This window comes from Anthonomus grandis, chromosome 16, assembly GCF_022605725.1.
Source record: "Anthonomus grandis grandis chromosome 16, icAntGran1.3, whole genome shotgun sequence".
NCBI lineage: Eukaryota > Metazoa > Arthropoda > Insecta > Coleoptera > Curculionidae > Anthonomus > Anthonomus grandis.
Genome location: NC_065561.1, coordinates 14,936,919 through 14,958,901, shown reverse-complemented (window position 1 = coordinate 14,958,901; position 21,983 = coordinate 14,936,919). Strand labels below are relative to the sequence as shown.

General features: G+C 32.0%; 4 protein-coding genes and 1 long non-coding RNA gene across 5 annotated transcripts; 3 read left to right on the top strand and 2 right to left on the bottom strand.

The window, feature by feature from the left end:
- The first annotated feature begins 1,055 nt into the window (after positions 1–1,055).
- Positions 1,056–1,343, top strand: LOC126745962 (uncharacterized). The gene has a single exon (XM_050454019.1). It carries the CDS (start codon positions 1,056–1,058, stop codon positions 1,341–1,343), a length of 288 nt encoding a protein of 95 aa, XP_050309976.1.
- A 40-nt stretch (positions 1,344–1,383) lies between these two features.
- On the bottom strand, positions 1,384–6,011 carry LOC126745627 (transmembrane protein 256 homolog). The gene is made up of 4 exons (XM_050453558.1): positions 5,852–6,011; positions 5,509–5,784; positions 1,693–1,827; positions 1,384–1,638 (listed from the first exon to the last, which is right to left on the bottom strand). The coding sequence occupies exons 1-4, from the start codon at positions 5,924–5,926 to the stop codon at positions 1,603–1,605; spliced, it is 522 nt and encodes a 173-aa protein (XP_050309515.1). The 5' UTR covers positions 5,927–6,011; the 3' UTR covers positions 1,384–1,602.
- A 142-nt stretch (positions 6,012–6,153) lies between these two features.
- Positions 6,154–12,638, top strand: LOC126745626 (peroxisome biogenesis factor 2). Its single transcript, XM_050453557.1, has 4 exons — positions 6,154–6,335; positions 11,668–12,084; positions 12,256–12,468; positions 12,531–12,638. The coding sequence occupies exons 1-4, from the start codon at positions 6,225–6,227 to the stop codon at positions 12,615–12,617; spliced, it is 828 nt and encodes a 275-aa protein (XP_050309514.1). The 5' UTR covers positions 6,154–6,224; the 3' UTR covers positions 12,618–12,638.
- Positions 12,637–20,723, bottom strand: LOC126745625 (glutamate--cysteine ligase catalytic subunit). Its single transcript, XM_050453556.1, has 8 exons — positions 20,108–20,723; positions 16,889–17,061; positions 15,737–15,933; positions 15,312–15,680; positions 15,059–15,256; positions 13,457–13,645; positions 13,215–13,396; positions 12,637–12,931 (listed from the first exon to the last, which is right to left on the bottom strand). Exons 1-8 carry the CDS (start codon positions 20,551–20,553, stop codon positions 12,775–12,777), a joined length of 1,911 nt encoding a protein of 636 aa, XP_050309513.1. The 5' UTR covers positions 20,554–20,723; the 3' UTR covers positions 12,637–12,774.
- Positions 20,724–20,797: 74 nt separating this feature from the next.
- Positions 20,798–21,620, top strand: LOC126745628 (uncharacterized). Its single transcript, XR_007663619.1, has 3 exons — positions 20,798–20,981; positions 21,123–21,249; positions 21,357–21,620. It is a non-coding gene; the product is annotated as an uncharacterized LOC126745628 (long non-coding RNA).
- The last annotated feature ends 363 nt before the right edge of the window (positions 21,621–21,983 follow it).

Genomic DNA, 21,983 nt, shown 5'->3' with positions numbered 1-21,983 from the left:
GTGTTGATAACCCATAGTGCTTTAGTTTCTTAAGTAAAATTTAATGAGGCACACAATAAGGCGTTCGACAAGTCACAAAATATCATGTAAACATACTGCTCATCGCCAAACCACTCAATGCGTGAACAGGTTTCTTATACTCTTGAGTTAATTTATGACAAGCAATACAAGCATGTTTTTCGAAGCCCTTGCTATCTCTTTCACTTTACTTTAAAGCACTATTTGATAAACTTTAGAAGTATCGCCTATTGATTGCAGTTTTTGGGAGTCCGATCCATCATCTCAGTTTATGAAAAAAAAATAAAATTAAAAAAAAAATTCCTTTATTAAAAACCCCGTATAAACACAAAAACTTAAAAATGTGTAATTCATAAAGACACATTTTTATTTATTGAATTTAAAAGAGTAGAACCTTTTTTCAATAAGAAATCGCTTAACACTCTGTTTAAATAAATTACGGCTCTGAATCTGTCGCAGACCCGCCGGTAACATGTGGTATGCCTTTACTGCTCGATAAGTTGGGCTTCTTTCAAAGAAAGCTGACCCGTGTGCAGGTATTCCAAGAGCTTCTCTGTTGCTTGTTCGTCATGTCTCGTAAGTGATACTACCATGTTTAGATTCAGCTCCAGCAGATTCCCGATATATAGTGTTCTTTGATTTTTTTTTGTTTGAACTTTTTGATGTTGCATCGAAAACTAATTGCCTTTGATTCCAAGTGGTGTTCCTGCCAATCGTAGTTTATCGGTCAACCGAAAAAACGTCAACATGTGATTTCGCATTTAAAACAACGAATCGACCTATCAGTACCCATTATCGGTCGGGTGTGAAATGGACCTAATACATTTATGCTGTTGTATCTGTCAAATTCAAGATTGTCAAAAGGTGAAATGGCTGTCAACCAAAACTGACAGTGACAAGTAAATAAACATAAAGCATGGTTGTAGTACTAACTACTATAGTCGAAGATAAAATTTAAATTAATTAATAATATCTTCTCTAATACTTAAATTTTGAAGTTCTAGTGCCAACTTCAAGTTAACGTTATTATAACGGAAATGTCTCTCACACAAGAGCAACAAACTTTCATTGAAGAATGTGAATTAGAATTTGCAGACCGTTACACAAACAAGGACCCGGATTATAAAAAAGTTTACGATAAAGGCATTCCCGATCCCCCTATAATGTGCCCATGGTATATGAGGTCCAGGAACAACTATAGAGATAGAGCAGGAGGTAGTCAACCATACAATGATCACAGAAATAATCAGGATTGGGAGCAACAAGGCTATGGCAGGAACAGGACTCACAATAATAGATATGCTCGAAGAGATAGACCTTATTAGTTTAGTCTTAGTTTTAAGGTATTTTTTAAATAAGTCAAGCTTTTAAAACAGATAATTTTAATTTAAATTCCGAGAATAAATAATGCTCCTAATACTAATAACTATGAATTTATAACAACAAAAAACAACTTATTTAGACCGTAAGCATCACAAGCTTTGATATGGCAGATAAGTTTTTTTTAAAAACTCACAGCTTCTGATGCATATGGCATTATACAAAATATTATCAATAAAAAAATAACAATATAAGAGTGGATGTTTACTTTGAATTAAGTATACTTGTGGCTTGTAGTACCTAAAAAAGAAACATTTCTGTGAAGTTTTTGAATGGAAAATCAAACTAGACAACCATTGACAGCCATGCAAGGATCAGTATAGTTCCTCCCATCGGAGCTAATTTTCCGAATTTGTTATCTCCAGTGAATGCATGGTAGTACAAAGGAGCGGTGAATAAAATGGTGCCTGATATCATTAATGTGCCTGCCTAAAAAATGGAAATGTATTAGAAAATATATATCATTTATTTAATCAAAAACTAATACAAGTTATACAATGAGGCTACTTAATAATCACCATATTACATTTTTTAAAAAAGAATTGTTTAACTAACAAACACTATACAATGAAAGGTATATTCTACAAACAAAAATAAGACACAAACCAGACAAAACGTGAAGTTTATTATACTAAATTTATGATTAAACGATTTTTACAAGTGAGTTGTAATATGTGGTACATAATGATGTATTTTATCAGGTTTTTTTATGTTTCAGTCTTTTTATAACCTTTAAGCATGGAACCATATGATGCCAATCTAACATAGAGATACATTTTACATCTTTTTTTCTTTATAGCAATTTGGAAAAACATTTTTTTGTTTAACACAAAACGTGCTTCTGGTAAACGTTTTATGGGTTTATAACAGAAATCTGGCACACATTAAATTACAAATATTTAAAAAAAAAAGTACACATAATGGATAAGCAATTATAGTAGCCAATGCTCATTATTTTTTCTGATTCAAAAGATTTTTGAAAAAATGAACTTCTAAATTTTGAAAGATTGTACAAAAATGTATGCCTGATATTAACTCTATGAAGTGTTGACCTTGTAACAAAAATACTTTCTAGTTGGGTATTTTCTGGCAGAAAAGTGATAATCTGATGCTGAAAACACCCAGATGAAGTCTCCACTGGCTTTCCATTCTTACCCATCGAAGTAAACCGAATTTCTAACTTCATGAAATGCAATATATCTATTTACATTATTTTTTTTAGTCTCAAGTTTTTAGCAATATCTTCTATTTTTAATTCTGAAATATTATCATTATTATAAGTATTTTTTATCAATGAATTTATGATTTCCCATTGTCTCTTTCCCTTTATTTCTTGTTTTATTCACTTAAGTTGAGGAATTTTATTTTGATTTTAAAAATGGGTTTAAATGATTATTTTTTTTCTATAAATTGGGATACTAGTTTTAATGATAGCGATATTAACATTGTGGTGTCAGAGTTCTATAACATTTTAAATTTTGGTATACAATGTTTTGTGCCTCAAAAAAAATATAAGACATCTAGCTTTCCTCCAGATTTTTCTACCGAATTAAGAAGATTGGTATTTCTTAAAAAAAGTAAGCATAAAAAATACCAACTCTCCCATGATGAAAGAGATTATCATGAATTTACTGTTCTGAGAGCTCAGTGTAAAAGTTTAAGTCAAGAGTGCTACAGAAATTATCTTGCTACTTTGAATGAGAACTTGACTAGTAATCCGAAAAATGTTTGGAAGTTCGTTAATAAGAAAAGAGCATCTAACATTGTACCAAGGGAAATGTTTTTAGATAATAGTATTGCAACTGATGGTCAGCAGATTGTTGATTTATTCACTACTCACTTTTCTGCAGTCTATTTAAATGCAAACACAACCCCACCTGAAAAGTCTTTTAGCCAGATTAATATTGACTGTCCTGTCATAAGTCTGGCTGAGGTGTTTGATAAGCTGGGGGCTTTGCCTAATAAGTTAATGATTGGTCCAGATGGAATCCCCAATATTCTTTTAAAAAACTCGATATGCACTATCACAGCCACTATGTAAACTTTTTGACTTATCTCTTATTTCTGGAACATTTCCAGACATATGGAAAGAAGGTTATATTTCTCCTATTTTTAAATCAGGGTCGAGGGATGATGTCAGGAATTATCGTAGTGTGTCCATAGTGTCATCCATCCCCAAAATTTTTGACAGCCTTATGTTTGCCCATTTGAATTGGCAATGTAGAGAAATTATTGTTGAGGAACAGCTTGGTTTTAGAGGTGGTCGGTCCACTCTTACAAATTTACTCATATACCACAACAAGTTGTCAGATGCCTTGGAGAGGGGGTATCAAATTGATGCTGTATATACAGACTTCTCCAAGGCGTTTGACAAGGTAAATCATTTGTTATTAATTGAAAAATTGAGAAATATAGGTTTTTCTGATAGATTGCTAGAATGGTTGCTTAGCTTTCTTAGTGATAGAAAGCAAGTGAATAAACTTGGTAATTTTATATCTAAGGTGATTGAAGTTTGTTCTGGAGTGCCACAAGACGGACACTGCTCTCCTTTACTATTTAGTTTGTTTGTTAATGACCTTAGGGATGTCTTGGAGTATTGTGAATTTTTAATGTTTGCTAATGACCTCAAACTTTTCTTGGTTATTATGAATGAACTTGATATCAGCCTCTTACAGAAAGATCTTGATAGCCTTTCTCTGTTGTGCCAAAATAATTTGTTAGTTTTGAATATTTATAAATGCTTCCAAATTTCATTTCATAGGAAAAAAAGTAGGATACCATCATTTTACACAATTAACGGCCAGAAACTTCAATTAAAGGATGTTGCTAAGGATTTAGGAATACTGTTTGACATGAAATTAAACTTCTGCAATCATATAGACCAAATAGTAGTAAAAGCTACTAGAATGTTGGGTTTTATGCTTAGAAATTGTAAGGGGTTATCATTGCAAGCTGTCAAATCTGTATATGTGGGATTGGTACGATCACAGCTTGAGTATGGCTCAATTATCTGGACTCCCCAGTATAATGTCTATAAGTCATTACTGGAGAGTGTGCAAAACAAATTTTTAAGATATTATAACTACATGTTTAATTTAGATCTTATTGCTAATCATGATTCCCAAATATTGAATTATGTTAAAGTTTTGTCTTTGGATAAAAGAAGAACAATGTTTGACATCTGTTTTATTTATAAGTTGTTGAATGGTATTACATCCTGTCCAGATTTACTTTCCCAGGTTAAATTTTCTATTCCTCAGAGAACACTTAGACAAAATTATTTATTTCATATTGGGTTCCATAGAACCAATTCTGGTAAAAACTCTTTTTTGGAGAGATCTCTAGATTTTTTGGATCAGGAGGAGAGGCTAGATGTTTTTAGCAATTCATATGGGTCTTTTAAGGGTAGTTTAATGAAAATTTTGAATACTTAGTATTGTTCAATTGATATTTTTAATTATTATGTTGTTTGATGGGTAAACCAAGTGAGAATTTATGTTCCTAATCTATTAGTTAATACAAAGATTTTTTTTTTGTTTATTTACTTTAGAGTCTTTTTTTTTTAGTTAAGTACTTTAACTCTTAATAGTTTAAGTAAGGATTATTAATTATTGACATAACTGTATTTTGTAATTTTTTTTTTGTAATGGGGGTTTCCCGTTTAATGAATAAATATTCAATTCTAGAAGTTGGGGAGTAACACAGTTGTTATTTTGATGACATTTAATTGTTTTTTGTGTTCTTTTTCCAACATTATTCTGTCAAGTAACAATTATATCAGTTTATTGCCTAATTTATTATTAAAAATTAAAGAAACAAAATTCAAATTATGGTAAATTATTTTTTAAACGTCACGAGAGGAATGATTGGATAAACAATTTAGAGGGAATTAAGCTGAATTTATATTGCACCACACAACTATCTAAAGCATACAAATTTAACACCATCTTAGCAACTATACATCTTATATGTTTATAGAAACTTCTTTCTTATTTTTTAATGAAATTTGGGTGCAAATAAATATGTAAAAGTAGAGAAAAAGTTTTGATCCTTAAAGAGCCAAAACTCCTGTGTAGTTTAATGTATTCAACTGATTTTTTTTGTACTTACAATTTTTGGATGTTTACACAATGACACACTCATAACTGCAAGGGAATGAAAGAAATGCATCCTGTTAGCGGTCTCAAAGATAACTTGAAGTTCACTTTGTTTGTCTTTTGGATAGGTCCTGTGGGCCCCATAGGCTCCGAGAGCCACTGCAGAAGCTCCCATTAAACCGGCAATCCTGAGAAAGGGACCAGCTTCACTCGCAAGTTGCCACAAGGGTACCTTTTCAGTTATAACAGTTACCCTTGGCATTTCTGAATAGTTTTTGTGATTTCCTATCTACAAAGAGAGAAGAGTGTTTGGTCAGTTTTTTCTTTAGGTAAAGTGCTATGGAAAATCTACTTACTCCCACTAGAGACGTAACCGATTTGGAAACAGGATTATCACGCACGATGTAATTTACCCAGTCATTAAATCCCATTCCGAAATTTGTTTTTTCTTTGGAAAATTGAAAAATAAATAAGCGAAACGTCACCCCGATTCTGACAATCGATTAAGAATATCCCCACACATCGAAATGCGCCTCTCTGATTGGCTGTAAGACAACCTAATTAAAATTTTATTTTTCTTCTGTTAATGAGACTGTCCTGTTTGACATTTATAATGTCAAAAGTTCATTCTTGTTGTCATAATCAGCTGATTTATGTTATGGTTATGTTGGATTAGAGAACATATATTTTTTTTTAATTTTAGATTTAAACAATTATTATACACTTAAAATGCAGAAAAATAAGTTGTTACGCGTAACTCAAATGAATGCCATTTATCTGGACAATGAAATTGAAAAATCATTGCAGCATATTGTGCAGGAAGCTTGTAAACACTTGCCAGTAAGATTTTATACATATACCTACATAATTGATAGGGATCCAAGGGCTCAATACTCAATAATTTATTCATGCTACATAAAAAAAATAAATCAAATTAATATAGGTCTAAATTGGGTATATTTGGAAAAGATCAGCATTCAGCAATATAAAATTTACAAATGTAAACATTTCCTAAGTAATGCAGCTAAATATAAAATTATAATGCATACATCCCTTCAATTTTGCGACCATATCTCATACCCATGTAGGGAACCTGTTGTAAATTAAATTTTAAATATTACAAATAGGGTACTTAAAATTTGGTTGATCTAGACCATCTTATGCTTTCAAATCATTTATATACACAGTATTAAAAAGTACCTAATTCTCTTGAACAAATCCTGAAATTAGAACAAGCAAAACTAATTTTTAAAATAATTAATAAGCTCCAAAAGTCAAACTATATTATAGTGCATTCAAATGATGTACATGCATATAGCAACATTCAACTAAACAGTGGTAGAATAAATATTATCCTAAGAAACACTATTGATGAAGGGGTGCAAACTTACAATGAACTGTCTACTGAAATAAAACGGAATTGTCTTTAAATAAATTTCTTAAAAATCTTAAACAGACCTTTAATGAGTAGATTTATAACTCATATTAGGATTATGGCCATATAACAAAGAGTAACTTCATTTTAACATTCACATAAAAACTATTGTATACTTAGGGACCTAGATGTAAGGAAAACTATGATTGTAATGTTGATATTAATTTTGTAAATTGATTGCTTTAATATATGATGTTTTAAAAACAAAACATACAGTTTACATACAAATATGATACAAAGTCAATTAAAACAAAATTACCAGAGTTTGTTAAATCAATTACCGACAGTATTAAACACATATTTAAACTTAGATTAAACAACAATGGCACCTCACAACATGTTAAAATCTTAATTAAAGTATTGCATCAAAAGAATAAAAAGCATTGTTTATTAGATAATGTTTTACTCTTTGCTTAAAATTCTTAATTGGTAAAACCTTAGCCATAATAGCCTAATAATTATTTATAGCACCCTATGTTGTTTTATTTTATAATATATAATTTTTTGTTGTATTAGTGTTGTAGTCATGGATATCCCTGTGAGCTTGAAACTGACCCTCACACTGTTTAATATACAGCAGATACTCCGAAACATACAAAAGAGGCCCAGTCAAAAGACAAAAAGGGATGATGCAAAAACATGACTGTAACATACACCACTCTTTCTTTGTAAGACAAAAATCCTGCTTAACTCTGTTGTATCCAGGCAGGAATTGAATACAAAAGTTAGGAATAAAAATGGCAAAATATGCTGATCTTAATATATCAGCAGAGACATAAATTCCAAATGTTTCTGATCACATACCTTGTTGAGGTTCTCTGCAAGACCATTAATATGCTTATCCCACTACAGGCTTGGGGCTAAAATGACTCTCAGAAGACTCACCATGCATTTTCTAAATTTGATGTATCACTTATAGAGAATTTACACCTGATGTGTGTTATCACCATTTAAAAGCAGTTTTTTAGTATCTCGCCAATCATCACATCAAAATTTAATATTCTACTCTATTATTTATGAAGAGCTCGAACAAATAAACTGTGGTTTTCTCCTATTTATATTAAAAAAAAAAAAAAAAAAAAAAAAATACATAAAAAGTAAATTAAATTCCATAATTATTATCCCCTCAAGTATAAGACAGCAAAGAATTCTAACCATACAAACAATTCAAATACTGTAAACCTACACTTAGGGAAAATTAGAATGTGTCGACGTAGTATTCATCCAGTGAATAGTAACATTTTTCGGTCAAAACTATTTTCAATTTACGTTTAAAAGTGTCAATACATGTTGCCTCCCTGATTCCACCTGGTAAACGATTGAAAATTTTGATTCCCTCGTAGAAAATAGATTTTTTAGTTAATGCGTGGAGGAGGGGATTGGAAGATTTAGATCGTTCACTTGACGCGTTAAGTATCTTGGATTTGGGGTTATAAATTTAAAGCGATTTGCAAAAAGTAAGCAGGCCACTTCCTGAATGTAGAGGGAGAAGACAGTGTGTATGCCCAGCCTAACAAATAATGGGCGACAGGAATCTCTTGGTTTAGCCCCACAGATGTAACGTACAGCACGCTTCTGTAAAACAAGCAGCATTTGTAGAAGGTAGGCAGCTGCATTACCCCAGAAGCAAATGGCATAGGTGGGATTCAATTAATGAAAAATATACAGATCTTCCAAACTCCATGCCAAGTTCCAGGGTAGCCACTCTGACTGCAGACACCTTTTTGCAAGTACCGAGGATATGCTCTTCAAAAATTTTGTATTATCAAACTGCTGAATCACTGAATTAGAAAAAGGCACGTGGTCTAGAGCACACTTAAAACACAATAATTTGGTTTTATGAGGATTTAGTGACAGCAAGTTTGATTCAAACCAGAGATTTACTGCCTGAAGATCAGTTGCTAATGTAGTTCGCATATCTGTGTCTGGGCTGTGCCAGAGAAGTGTGGTATCATCGGCAAACAGAGTAAATTTCCCCCGTACATTAAGATTGGTAAGATCATTTATGTATAGGAGAAAAAGTATAGGTCCCAAAACTGAACCCTGAGGAACTCCCAAGGTGATAGGATGGTAATCAGAGTACTTAGATCCTACAAGCACTCGTTGTTGCCGATAGGAAGCAAACCAAGAAGATGAAACTCCCCGAAATCCATAATGATGAAGCTTCCGCAGCAGAATCCTATGGCAGACACAATCGAAAGCCTTCGACAAATCACAAAAAACTGCCGCCGAAACTCCACCATCATTTATCTGGGAGTAAAGCTCATGAAAAAAATTAAACATGGCATCATTGGTACTGGTATTTTCACGGAAGCCGAATTGAAGTCCGGTGAAGATGTTTTTGGACTTTAAAAAGGACATTATTCGATTTTTAACCAGTTTTTTGATTACCTTTGATAGCGTAGACAAGAGAGAGATGGGACGAAAGTTGAAAGAATTATCAAGAGCTCCACTCTAGTGCACTACAATATTACCAGAGGGTTTGTTATGTTTAATATCTTATTATCTATTTAGATCTTTACTCTTCATGCTCCTATGTTAATCTGACCTTTCCTTACTGTTGACTGTTCCAATAAATTACTTTATTTATTTATTTATTAACGGAATCCATTTACAAAAGTATTACATAGCATACCCATACAAACATATATATTCAGATACAAAACTATCTATAAATCAGTGAAAGGTGTAGATGAGTTAATTAATTAAAGCCCCTATGAAATAATATTCTTTAACTGCCCCTTAAAAGATGTTATCCTAGAGTCAAAAAAGTTTATCTGTCCTGACAGACCATTAGCACTTCGAGCCATTCGTGTAATTGGCTCATTAATGCCATAATTGGTATGGTGGAATGGGACTGAAAATATTTCTGATTGTCTATTCAATCTGGAAGGCACCCTAAGTTTAAAAAGAGACAATAACTCGGGACAATCCATAGTAGCATTTAAAACCTTATGCATAAAACATAAGTCGAGTAATGTTCTTCGTGACTCCAATGTGGGTAAGTTCAGGTTATCCCTGACTTACTGATAGTAATACTCCTGTCTCCTGTAACCACATCTAAAAGCCGCCACCCTTAAAAATTTATTTTAAGTTTTTTCAATCTGCTCAATGTAGCAGTTATATGACGGGGACCACATACTCCAAGATGGGCCTAACAAGAGAGCAATAAAGTAATCTAAAAGTAAACAAAGACAAATCAGTTGTAGACCGTTGGATAAAACCCAGCATTTTCATTGCCCTACCAGTCACCTGATTGATGTGACTTAAAAGACAACCTGGAGTCAATAAATATTCCTAAGTCAGAAACCTCTGTTTTGACACCAATTGCTACATTATTTATTTTATAAAGAAAAGCAATAGGGTTTCTTTGCTTAGAAAAAGTAATCTTATGACACTTATTGATATTAAGGGACATTCTATTCAAGTGGCACCAATCAAAGAATAAATTGAGGTCTTTTTGCAGGAGCACAGCATCAGAAAGGGATGTGATAAGCCTAAATAGCTTCACATCATCAGCAAACATTAGCACACGACAATTTTCAAGTTTCCAAACTAAATCAATCAAAAAGAGGCAAAACAAAACAGGGCCCGAGTGAGAGCCCTGTGGCACCCCAGATGGTACCAAAATTTCAGAGGAACATGTACCTCCAAGATTAACAATCTGGGTTCTACCTCTGATGAATCCCGAGATCCACTGAAGAAGAGGCCCCACAATACCTAAAGCCCTAAGCTTCTGCAAGAGTACCCCATGGTTAACTCGATCAAAAGCCTTGGAAAAATCTGTATATATTGAGTCAACCTGAAGTCCCTTCTCCAAGCAGCGGTAGAGGTAGTTGACATACAGCACCAAATTAGCATCAGTAGATCTGCCTTTTATAAATCCAAATTGCTCAGGATTAAATAATGATTTAAAACTCCAGGCAATCCTATGACTGACCAGACAGTCAAGCAGTTTTGGCAACTCAGATTGGTTACACACAGCCCGATAATTGGAAATTTCATTTCTACTACCAGATTTAAAAATGGGTTTTAGAAAACTTCTCTTCCAGAGAGTGGGATAAGAACCAGTACCTAGAGATTTGTTAAAAATGAGCAGTATTGGTTTCGTAAGAACACAAACACATTTCTTTAGGAAGATATATATGATATTATATATTCATAAATAAAACAAAACAAAGGTAAAAACACAAAGTCACGGTCTCATCAAGTCCATATAATTTTTTAAAAGCTACACGTGTTTCGCTCCTATCGGAGCATCATCAGGCCTAGACCTACACAGATCACATTACAACAACTTGTTGTAATGTGATCTGTGTAGACCGTGACTTTGTGTTTTTACCTTTGTTTTGTTTTCGTTTGGTCTCTTAGAAAAAAAATGGATGATACGTTTCTACTATATTCATAAATGTTGTTAGTTTTTGTTTTAGTAAATAAGTGAATTATTGCTAGTTGATTAATACCTATGTTATACTTAAGATTTGTTTTCTTGCTTCTTAATTGGGGTTTTCCTGTTAAGCAATGTACTAAACAAATAAATAAAATGTTAGGTTTATTATCCTTATTTCCTCTTTTATATTATTTTGTTGCTTTTTAGATAAATCTCTATTGAGTTGTATTTTGTTAAAAATTAAAGGCAAAAACTTACATTTTGAATTTCGGGGCTTGGATTCCTATCAATAAACATTATGCACCTAATATACTTCTAAAGTCATAATTATTAATGCCACTTTTTAGCCAGGACTCTTGGCCCCTATACAACCAGAAATTAATCTCTTAATTCACTTAGGAATACTAAAATATTCCTTACTAAACAAAGGTGCGACCTTTGGGCAACAACTTTTAAATATCCATTATGAAAACATTACACCTGTGAAAAAAGCAGCATACTTTCTGCTTACAAGCTTAAACTACTTAAAAACTAGATGCGAGCTGTGGAAACCTTCGCATAGGATTAATAAGATTATGTTCGGATTTTATATATTAGTAAAGATGCTTGATTTTATCAATATATCAGTGTTTTTGAGAAATGGAGCGAAGCCTTTACTTGTTGAAAGGGTATTGGGGCTAAATCAGGGATATGCATCTGAAACCCCACCGAGGACCTTTGAATACAAATATTTAGCCAGAGAATTACTTTGGAACGGGTTTATTGTAAGTATGTATGCACTTTATGCAATACAGAAATTATTATTTTCTTAAAAACCTGGAGGATCTTATGGAACAGTAAAGTGGGTGTTTCATTTAAAATCGCCCTATATATGAATACTTTCGAGTAGAAGTTTTTTGCACAGATATAAATTAATTTTAACCTTTACTTTCTAGGAAATTATAATCTACATGATACCTTTAGTGAACTATTATAAGTTAAAAAGAATAGTAAAACAATATAGTCCCTTTTCAAAACAGTCTGTGATAAGTAACGTTGTGACAAAGCGAGAATTTACCTTAAACACCAAATGTGCGTACTGTGGCTCGAGTCCAATTTTACCTCACCATATGGGTTGTGCACACATTTTCTGCTATGTATGTTTGAAAGTAAGACTTAAGTATTTATAATATTAATAACATTTTAATGAGCATTTTAAATATCCTTTTAGGGAAACCAAACTGCAGATCCAAAATATGAGTGCCCCGTATGTGAACATAGAAATCAGAACATTTTATGTGATAAAGTGAATATGTAAAAATAAAATATATAAAAAATCTCTTCTTAAAACTCTTTTATTTATTTTTCTACAAATAACAAAATAACCAAAAAAATAACATTAAATATCAACATTAAAATACAATTACATTTTTAAATGCATTACAATCTTTAGGGTGGCTTAAAAAAATTGGTTTTTAATAATCGTTTTTCAAGGCATGAGGTATATTTTCTTTTGTCTTGGACATGGTGGTTCCCCCTAGCAATTCGGGGCAAGGCTTGGTACCTTCTTCGATATCTTTCAAACGCTTAAGAAGGTCATAATTGATAATATCCGAGACCACTGAATCATGTCTGTAAATAAAATCAATTATTAATTAGTATATAATGTATATGTACTTCAGATAAACGCGGTACTTTAGAGCAAATGTTACTTATACTGTATGAAATATAACTAATCTATAGTTGGCACAAACGAGGACCGGCCCAGCTGAATTTCGCATTGTTTGTGTTAATTCTGTTTGATTAATAAATATATAATCATCACGTACTTGAAACTTAAAAGCAAGTACTCCAGATAAAGCATGAGTTAATTAAATTGTTACAAGTCACACATGAAAATCAACAAAAAACTTACTTATAGTCGGGATGTTCAGTAACAAATTTCCTGATAAACGATGCAGCAGTTAAGATTTCGCCAGAGGCCCTCTTCTGAATAAACTTCAAATATTGCTGTATGGTACAGTGGGTGTCCGCATCTACGTCCATACCGTTTAAGTAACTGTTTACCAGAGGAATTAAACCGGGAAAAACACCAGGCTAAAAGGCAAATCAAGTTGAAAAAGAACGATTTTTTGTCGATTTTTCACAGCTTCATACCTTTCCATTAATAACTTCATTTACGGTCATAAGTCCCACCAAATCACAATCTTTGGGTTCACAACTAGCGCCGGCGCAACATCGATTTGCTTCTGGCGGACTCACGTCCGTCGTTATGTCTTTTCGGAACCAGAATTTTTGTTCTTTGCATGCGTTACGTTTTTGGGCGTTTTGCAGATTTTCATCCACCTAACGTTAAACGTTATTATTGAAAAAAATCAAAACCTAAGGCATTGTAAAATATATATTGTTATGACGAGTTCATGATGAGTTACTTATTTTGTTGGGTATTACGTCACTTATAGCAAAAATCAATTTAAACAATATTATCTTTTTTATTAAATTTTTAACGAAACCTTGTGTGTGTTCCAATGTTACCAATGTTCAAAATTTAAAACTACCAGACCAATATTTTAGTGATTTAAGTAAAGTTTTTGAGTATGTAAAGCCTACAAGGGTAGTCGTCACAGACATAAAAAAAGAAAACTCCAAGCTAATTTAAAAATCAGTAAAAAATAATTAATAAGTTCTTGCTATTAATTATTTTTGTTAATTGATTGTTAATGCTAATATTATGATAAAAAAATTAAAAGAAATTTAAAGTTGTCCATCATTTTGGGTGCCAATAAGATTGAGAGGTTTTTAAATCTAGCTTCATACAGCTTTGTATGAAGCATGACTTGCTTTGGATCTGGATGTAGGTATGCAGCTGTTCTACTAAACGCTGTATGCATGAATTGATCAGTCAATACAAAAAACCAGTCAAGGAATGCAGCATTGATCAGTCAGTACAAAAAATGCATTACGAACAACAAATAGGTATCCTAATTTTTTATTTCTGAGCCTTAGAACATTGAAAGGCTAGAATTAGTAGACAACAACTTTGTTTGAGTTCAACATGCGCACAGAGGCAAAGGGGTGTCTTGTTTACAAACATATTCATCGATTCTCTGTTGTCAAGTTTACACGGAGTGTTTTTCCAAAGAGGAAATTTTCAGCTATATATCAACACATCTAATAATGTTAATTTAATAATTTAAGTGTTTTCGTGAACTGTTACGATAGTAAAAAACTTCTGCAGTTTGTGCCGCACTGTTTCATAACGTTATATCAAGGGACAACCGTCGTCATAAACGTAGAATAATAAAAACTTATTAAGAAATCTATAATAATTATAAAATATTCAATTTCCATAAAAATGCTTTTTATTAGATAAGTACTTTTACTCTAATGAATTACGTTAAAAAACGCTTAAAGAGCTCATAAAATGATATCATAAAGTGTTTTTTGCGATTTCTACGTAAGCATTTGGCATCATTGCATCAGAGATGTTGCAAGCAAACAAACTACCCATAGTTCCACGGCAATGCTAATTCTAGCCTTTCAATATTCTAAGGAGATCAAAATCGCTTTGATTGTAGGTCTCAATGATAATACCCTTATAAGTTAAACATTAATCAATACAATATTTACAATATTGTAGATCTTGTATTTTCATTATTCCAACCATCATATTATAGTTAGTTATCTAAAGTAGATGATTTCTCAAATTAGTAATTATTAAAATTTACTTTATTTTTTAGCTAAGCAAACATCTCTTACCTTACTAATGGGTATTAAAAAGTTTAACTGATAGGACAAAATAACTCTGGTCACCAATACAATGAAACAAACTATTGCGGCATTTTCAAAATCAGTAACCTGGGCCTCACAGGCTCTAAATTCGACCCTCCAGCCAATAGTGGAATGGGGCGGTGGCGGTTTGAAACGCATCGTCTGCCAATTGGTTGACTGAATATTCTGTTAAAAAAGAAAACGTAAATAGATCGCAATAAATGAAGTTAAATAATCTTGCCTCAAAATGGTCAGTGTCCTCTTCATCATTCTGATTGATCTTCTCGGAAAACAAGGACACAGTATCCCTGATAAACAAATGGGCAATATGCTGAGCCAGCAAATGGTCGATTCCATTATCTCTTAATTTTCTATAATCTTCCTCATTATATAAAATCTCTATGTCGTTATACTTTTCACCTTGCGCCGACAAATACGAATCTATCGAGTCGTATCTGGACTTTTTAATAACAAATTTGTTTTCTTTAAGGGGTTTTAAGCCGCGCTCTTCCTCCGTTCTACAGTCAACAGAGCCGGAAATGACGTTCCAACGGCAATCGACGTCAGTTAAAAATCCCCTGTACGCCGGAGATGCAGCTGTAAAGGCCAGCTGAAATCAATACATTTTATGGTTTTATATCGAGGAGATCAATTTGCCTCTCATACCATTATGGGGCTCAAGGGGGTAAGTTGATCATATAAAACCCTGGCCTCTTCAATGTTACAGGCTTGGAATGTTAATTGAAGACAACAGCAACCCATTCCAAATCCCATAGCGTCTAAATAGACACAATCGGGTTTTGCCGCTTTACGAATTTTATGCGAGTCATCCACAGGAATTTTTGTATTCTTGTCCCTAAAAACTTTGGAATTGGTAAGGAAGAGATACAAAAGTAAAGGAAAATTTGATTCTAGAACATGTGCTATACTCGTGCTTTAAGGTGGGAGTTTTATCTCAGTAGAAGTAGTTCTAGTGAAACTTCCTTTAACCTATTATATAAAATAAAAAGTGAGACTTGATCTAAACTTTAATTGCGGCAAAAAGTTTGACTTGATATACTATTGGTACAGTTCAACATTTCATTCTAAATTTAATTGATTTTTTTTTTAATTGTAGTGCCTCAAATATTTGAACAGATAATTTTAAATAAAAACCATTTTTACTTGGTATCTTGTACTTCAATTTATAATGTTATTTTTTCTTTTACTGAATTTGATTATTTTCATAAGGCAATTTCAATATTTATTTTTAAAAAAATATTATGAAATAATTATATTGCATTTTAGTATCTATTTATTGATCCCTACACCTGATGAATGAACACTTTGACTGTGAAATTATCGGACCATTAAAAGAAAACACTAGTATTTAATTATAAGGTGGTGGGTGGCTTTTACTGTTTACTTATAACCTTGAAAATGTCTATATTAAAACTGATAAAAAATATCTTCACCCAAAAATGTTAATGTTAATACAAACTGTATAATTACTTAATGTAAAATACATTGTATTATATGGAAATTTTTGCCATTCATTTTCAATACTGAATAGTAGATATAAGTATACTATAGGGTTGGATATTTTATTGTTTATTCTGCCAAAATAAGATTCTCAAGGCTAAAGTTAGTTCCCTGGTAACCAAATTTAAATCCTTACAAACAACACTTAAATAAAACACACAAAAATGAGATATTATCTATGAAAGAAAAGATATTTACAAATGATATTATTATAATTTTTTAAAATTGCAAAAAATTATTAGTAAAGTGTAGATTTCTTAAAACTTAGGTTAAACTTACCACCAAAATATTACTTACTTGGCAAATTAATAGCAACTTGTTCTCCTCTCCTCTTCCTAATATTCCTTACTAAATTCATAAACCTTGGATGTCCCGAGAACACTGCTTCATCAGGGAAAAATAAAGATTTGGAGCCATCTCCCTCTGGAGATGGTTTTGTTGGTGGGTCTGTAAAATTGGGGCAGCCTAACCTAAGAGATCATTGACAAATGAATTTAAAGAAATATATATTTTTTATACCAGTCGACCCAATTTACTAATTGTTCTTTATTAAAAAAAAGAAAGAAAATGTGCTATATTACGTAAGAATAATCTTGTGTACAAGCATCCTACAATCTAAAAAAACAAAACAAAAATACGATTTCAAAAATTGACAAAACAATGAACAAAATTAAACACAAGCAGACAAAACTTTTTGAACATACTTGAATTAAAGATAACTAAATAAAACAATCAATTACTAAATAAAGGTAAACTTGTTGACAAAACTAGAGAAAAAAAACTTTCCAACATGTCCAAGGTTAAAACCTATCATTGAAAAAGTCATCCAGGTTATAATATGCCTTAGCCAATAAAAGCGTCTTTAATTCTCTTTTAAATTTCTTAATATCCGATATATGTCTAACACATAGAGGAACATGATTGTAAATTTTTTTACTTATGTAAATTAATGAGTTTTTGGTAAGGGAAGACATAGGAATAGGTAGGGGAACATCATTTACACGACGAGTCAAATGGCCAGTGTCAGAGGGTAGTTTGGGAATTTTGTGAATAAGAGCAGCTGTTGTTTTGCCATTCTTACTGCAAAACATCCAGAAGATAATTTCCCAGCTAAATGTAAAATATGATCTTCAAACCGAAGGCGACCATCAATGGTAATTCCTAGGAACTTGCAGCACTCTTTATTCTGCAAGAGGGAATTTTCGTTAAACATCAGACCCTGAACATCACACACGAAACCCCATAATAGACGTCTTTCTTACATTAAACACGAGCCTGTTGGAAGCACACCACCCTGATAAAATCTGAAGGTCTTCAAGGATACAAGTCTTAATATAATCAGAATTTTTATGGCTCCATAGTATGGTGGTATTATCAGCAAACTGAACCACCTTGCCCTGCAGTTTCAATGAACTCAAGTCATCCACATACAGTAAAAATAACAGTGGTCCCAACACTGAACCCTGGGGAACGCCGCATTTTAGGGATCTAGAAGCAGACAAACGCCCAGACACTGTAACCTTCTGAGTACGATTTGATAGATAGGACTCAAGCCATCGCAACTCTAGCCCCTAAAACTATATTTATCAAGCTTAGATAACAGTATTCCATGATCCACACAGTCAAATGCTTTGGATAGATCACAAAACACTGCCGCCGATGACTCTCCAGAATTCAAGGACACATAGACGCTCTCCAAAAAGAAAGCTCATGAGTCCCTTTACCGGCTTGAAATCCAAACTGATTTGCAGACAAAATGCCATTATGATGTAAAAAGGACAAAATTCTGCTTTTTGCAAGTTTTTCAACTATCTTAGAGAGGGTAGACAAAACAGAAATGGGACGGAAATTACAAGGCTGATTCAAATCTCCACCCTTAAAAGGTATTAAGAAGTTTGTAAAAAAAATTGTATTAGAATTGAAAGAACAGTATCAAGCAGGTCTACAAGAATAAAAGAATTACTTATTCACTTCAAATCAAATCAAACCTGAATCTCCAAAAAGTTCACTATGTCACTTTTTTTGCAAAAATGAGCCCCTTCTATAAGTGTAAACAAGCGAAATACTTTATAAATATTTAGTATAGTCTATCATATGCCATAGCAGTATGGGAAAGTGAATTATGGGACCAGTTTATTTTAATGAAAAATTTTAGCAACTTGCATGCATAAAAACATATTCATAAATGGACACTTATACATAAGATGTTGAATCAATACATAAGACTTTGAATTTAGTCATTTAATTAGTTACTTCTGAAAGAATATTATTGTAACATATCTATTGCTTTAGAATTCTTACAAACTTTATAGACTTATTCACATGTGTTGTTAATCCTCTTAAAAAAGAGGGAATACTAACTTAAAAAACAAAAAAATACAAACATTTACTTGTTTAGGTGTAAAAATACTATCAGCAAACAGGCAATGATTTTTTAAACATATATTTTGTTAAAGAATATGTAGGTATCCAAGTTTTGTGATTAAATGAATAGTAGTAGCCCTATATAAGAAGAACCTAATTGTGACTCTTGCCCAAATTGTGAAACTACATCCTGAATTTAGATGTTATTAAATTGTGTTTATAATTAAAAATTTTTGATTTGTCGATTACTACTTGACCATAAAGATATCATGCTCAATATCCAAATGTCATTTATAATAGCTTTAGTATAGTACAGTACAATAATTTTTTTTTTAAAACATCAGTGACAAGTTGTTAATAAGGGCAACATCATTTTTTTCATTTATTTGTAAGTACTTATTTATGATAGATAGCAAATTTTGGCAAATAAACATATAAAATTATTATAATTTATTTGAAATATAAACCATTATAGATTTCCTAGTACTAGTTCTTTGCAGATCTACATTAATTGGGTATATATTTATTAATGCTAAATTTAAAAAAACCTTTAATAAGTCTATACATAAAATCAAATTGCTAAAAAATAACAATAATACAAATTGAGAGACAAAAAGTCAAATTTTGTCTGATGGACTGGTAAAACAGAGTGAAATAAATGGAGCAGATAATCTACTATAAAAAGTAAATTATAAATTAATTATGCAGAGATTAAAATAAAAATGTATCAAGACAAAACTCTGAGATAACCTAACAATTCTTTGGAAAATGTATAATTTATGCAAGGATACTAGGTAGTAATACCTATATTTTACTTAAAGATACAGGTAATCCTAAGTTTTTTACTGGTTAATGTAACTTTATAGCTATTTTATAAATGATGAATTTTGATTAGATTATGTGAGATAATTATTTGAATTTATAAATTATTTATTCTGTGGTCAACTGTCATTGAATAAATTTGTGTTGATATATGCATGATGAAAATAGATCTATTTGCCTCTCCCAACATTCTATTTTGTGGTTTGGATGTCTGCCAGCAGCACCATTATTGATAAGAGAAACTGCAAAATAGTTTCTTGGTGGAGAAAAATATACAAACTTGAAATTTATAAAAGCAGTTATTCAAAAAAGCAGAAGCAAAGATCTTACCTTGGAAAGTTTGTGATTGACATAATACTCTCGTCAGGCTTTAAAAGTTCTGAAGCTTCTTTTCGCCTCATTTTCATATTCGACTCGACCACATTAAAATGAGCAAGTGTACCCCCATAGGGTTTGCCAGGCGTTCCCTCAATCATGTAGGCTGCAAATTCAGGTCTCCATAAAGACTTAACACCATCGGGATCATCTTGTTCTTTTTTATTCAGAATACTAAGTAGATCTTCGGCTCGAAGGCTTACCTTAGCCTCTTTTGTTTCGTCTTTAAATTTCACTATAACATATTCAATTTCATCGCCCCATTTCAACACATCACCCTTTCTCTCTTTCAGTTTCCGATAAATATTTATAAACTGGATAATGCCATGCTCTCTCACATGTTGGGCCAGGTTCTTGGTTTCTTCCCACGTTAGTGGAGTGCCTTCAGTTAATAGACCCATGATTGCCTCAAATTTAAACAAAACTTTGTTAAATACTGATAAAACTCGTTCTGACAGGGTAATTATATAGTTTCAAGAGACTAGGCTATCTATACAAACATTTTATTGCGCAATATACATGACATTGCATAATTTATATCTTATTCAATACAGGGGAAAAATGTTCGTTATTAAAGAATGGATTAAATACCCAAGGCAAGGATAAATCAATTTAAATAATTCATATACTTGTAACATACACATACACCACACTGTTTTGGTTGTGAACTTTTCATTCAAACAGGATCAAATATGACTTAGGCTACGGGTACACGACAAGCGATTTTGTGCGAAATCCAGCGTGTCTGGTATTTCTAAAATTTGTTATAAAAATAGTTACTTGTGCAAAAGTGTTTTTTTAATAAAAATAGAAAGTATTAGTTGTATAGGTAAGTTTTTCCTTTCAATATTAGGAAAATTTAAATACAAAAGTAATTAAAATATTTTTTGATGTAGATAGGAGGTTTTGCGTTAGTGATGGGCATAGCCTTCGTGTGTACTTAGGAGTAATTTTATGTTTTATTTTTTAGGAAAAAATTAGTCGTTCTAAGAAAATTCTGGATTTGGCAAGAAATATAAATTTAATTAGAGATGCGCCCATGGAAGTTGAAGGAATAAATATAGTGGAAAACCCACAAAGTAGTGTCGTTGTGCTTGGTAAGTAGTACAGTTGTCGGCACAAAAATCGTAACAATCTAAGAAAAATATTTGAAAATAATTAAAATTACTATAAACTTTTTAATAAATTTTTCATGACTTTTTAGATACCGATGAAATGCTTTTAAATAGTTCCGGGCCTTATTATGAAGATTTCGCACAAATAATCATAATAATCATAATCATAATCATAATTTTTATTGATGCCAGTAATATAAATTTTACACAAGTCAAAAAATACATAGGTAAAGTCAAAACAGACTACTTAACAGTACTAACACTAAGAACATTAAATTAAAATTCGACTATAACTAAAACAATAAATGATGTTATAAAAACACAGTAAAATCACCTTAAAATATGTGATTAAAAAACTCCTCTAATGAATAAAAAGCATTCACTAATAAAACTTTTTTGATTTTTGTTTTAAAACTGTTTCGAGGTAAGTATTTTATTTCAGAGGGAAGAGCATTAAATAATTTTATTCCCCAAAAGCCCGATCCATCCCGACACCTTTCCAGACGGCAGTAAGGAGGTACAAAGTCAGTTCTATGGTGAGTATTATAGCCATGTATATCTTGGTGAGTAGTAAAAGACTGAGTATTACGTTTAACATACAGAAGGTTTTCCAAAATGTACACTGAGGGCAGGGTGAGAATGCCAAGTTGTTTAAAGGCTGCCTTGCAGTCCTCCCTATATGCAAGACCAGCTAGTACCCTTATCACCCTTCTCTG

Coding starts and splice junctions, on each gene's coding strand:
- LOC126745962 (XM_050454019.1), top strand. CDS start 1,056: ATGTCTCTCACACAAGAGCAACAAACTTTCATTGAAGAATGTGAATTA.
- LOC126745627 (XM_050453558.1), bottom strand. CDS start 5,926: ATGGGATTTAATGACTGGGTAAATTACATCGTGCGTGATAATCCTGTT. Junction 5,785..5,851: donor CGGTTACGTCTCTAGTGGGA/GTAAGTAGATTT, acceptor CTCTCTTTGTAG/ATAGGAAATCACAAAAACTA. Junction 1,828..5,508: donor TGTGTAAACATCCAAAAATT/GTAAGTACAAAA, acceptor TCCATTTTTTAG/GCAGGCACATTAATGATATC.
- LOC126745626 (XM_050453557.1), top strand. CDS start 6,225: ATGCAGAAAAATAAGTTGTTACGCGTAACTCAAATGAATGCCATTTAT. Junction 12,085..12,255: donor TACTTTGGAACGGGTTTATT/GTAAGTATGTAT, acceptor TTTACTTTCTAG/GAAATTATAATCTACATGAT. Junction 12,469..12,530: donor TCTGCTATGTATGTTTGAAA/GTAAGACTTAAG, acceptor ATATCCTTTTAG/GGAAACCAAACTGCAGATCC.
- LOC126745625 (XM_050453556.1), bottom strand. CDS start 20,553: ATGGGTCTATTAACTGAAGGCACTCCACTAACGTGGGAAGAAACCAAG. Junction 15,681..15,736: donor CCCCCTTGAGCCCCATAATG/GTATGAGAGGCA, acceptor TATTGATTTCAG/CTGGCCTTTACAGCTGCATC. Junction 13,397..13,456: donor ATGAAGTTATTAATGGAAAG/GTATGAAGCTGT, acceptor TTTGCCTTTTAG/CCTGGTGTTTTTCCCGGTTT.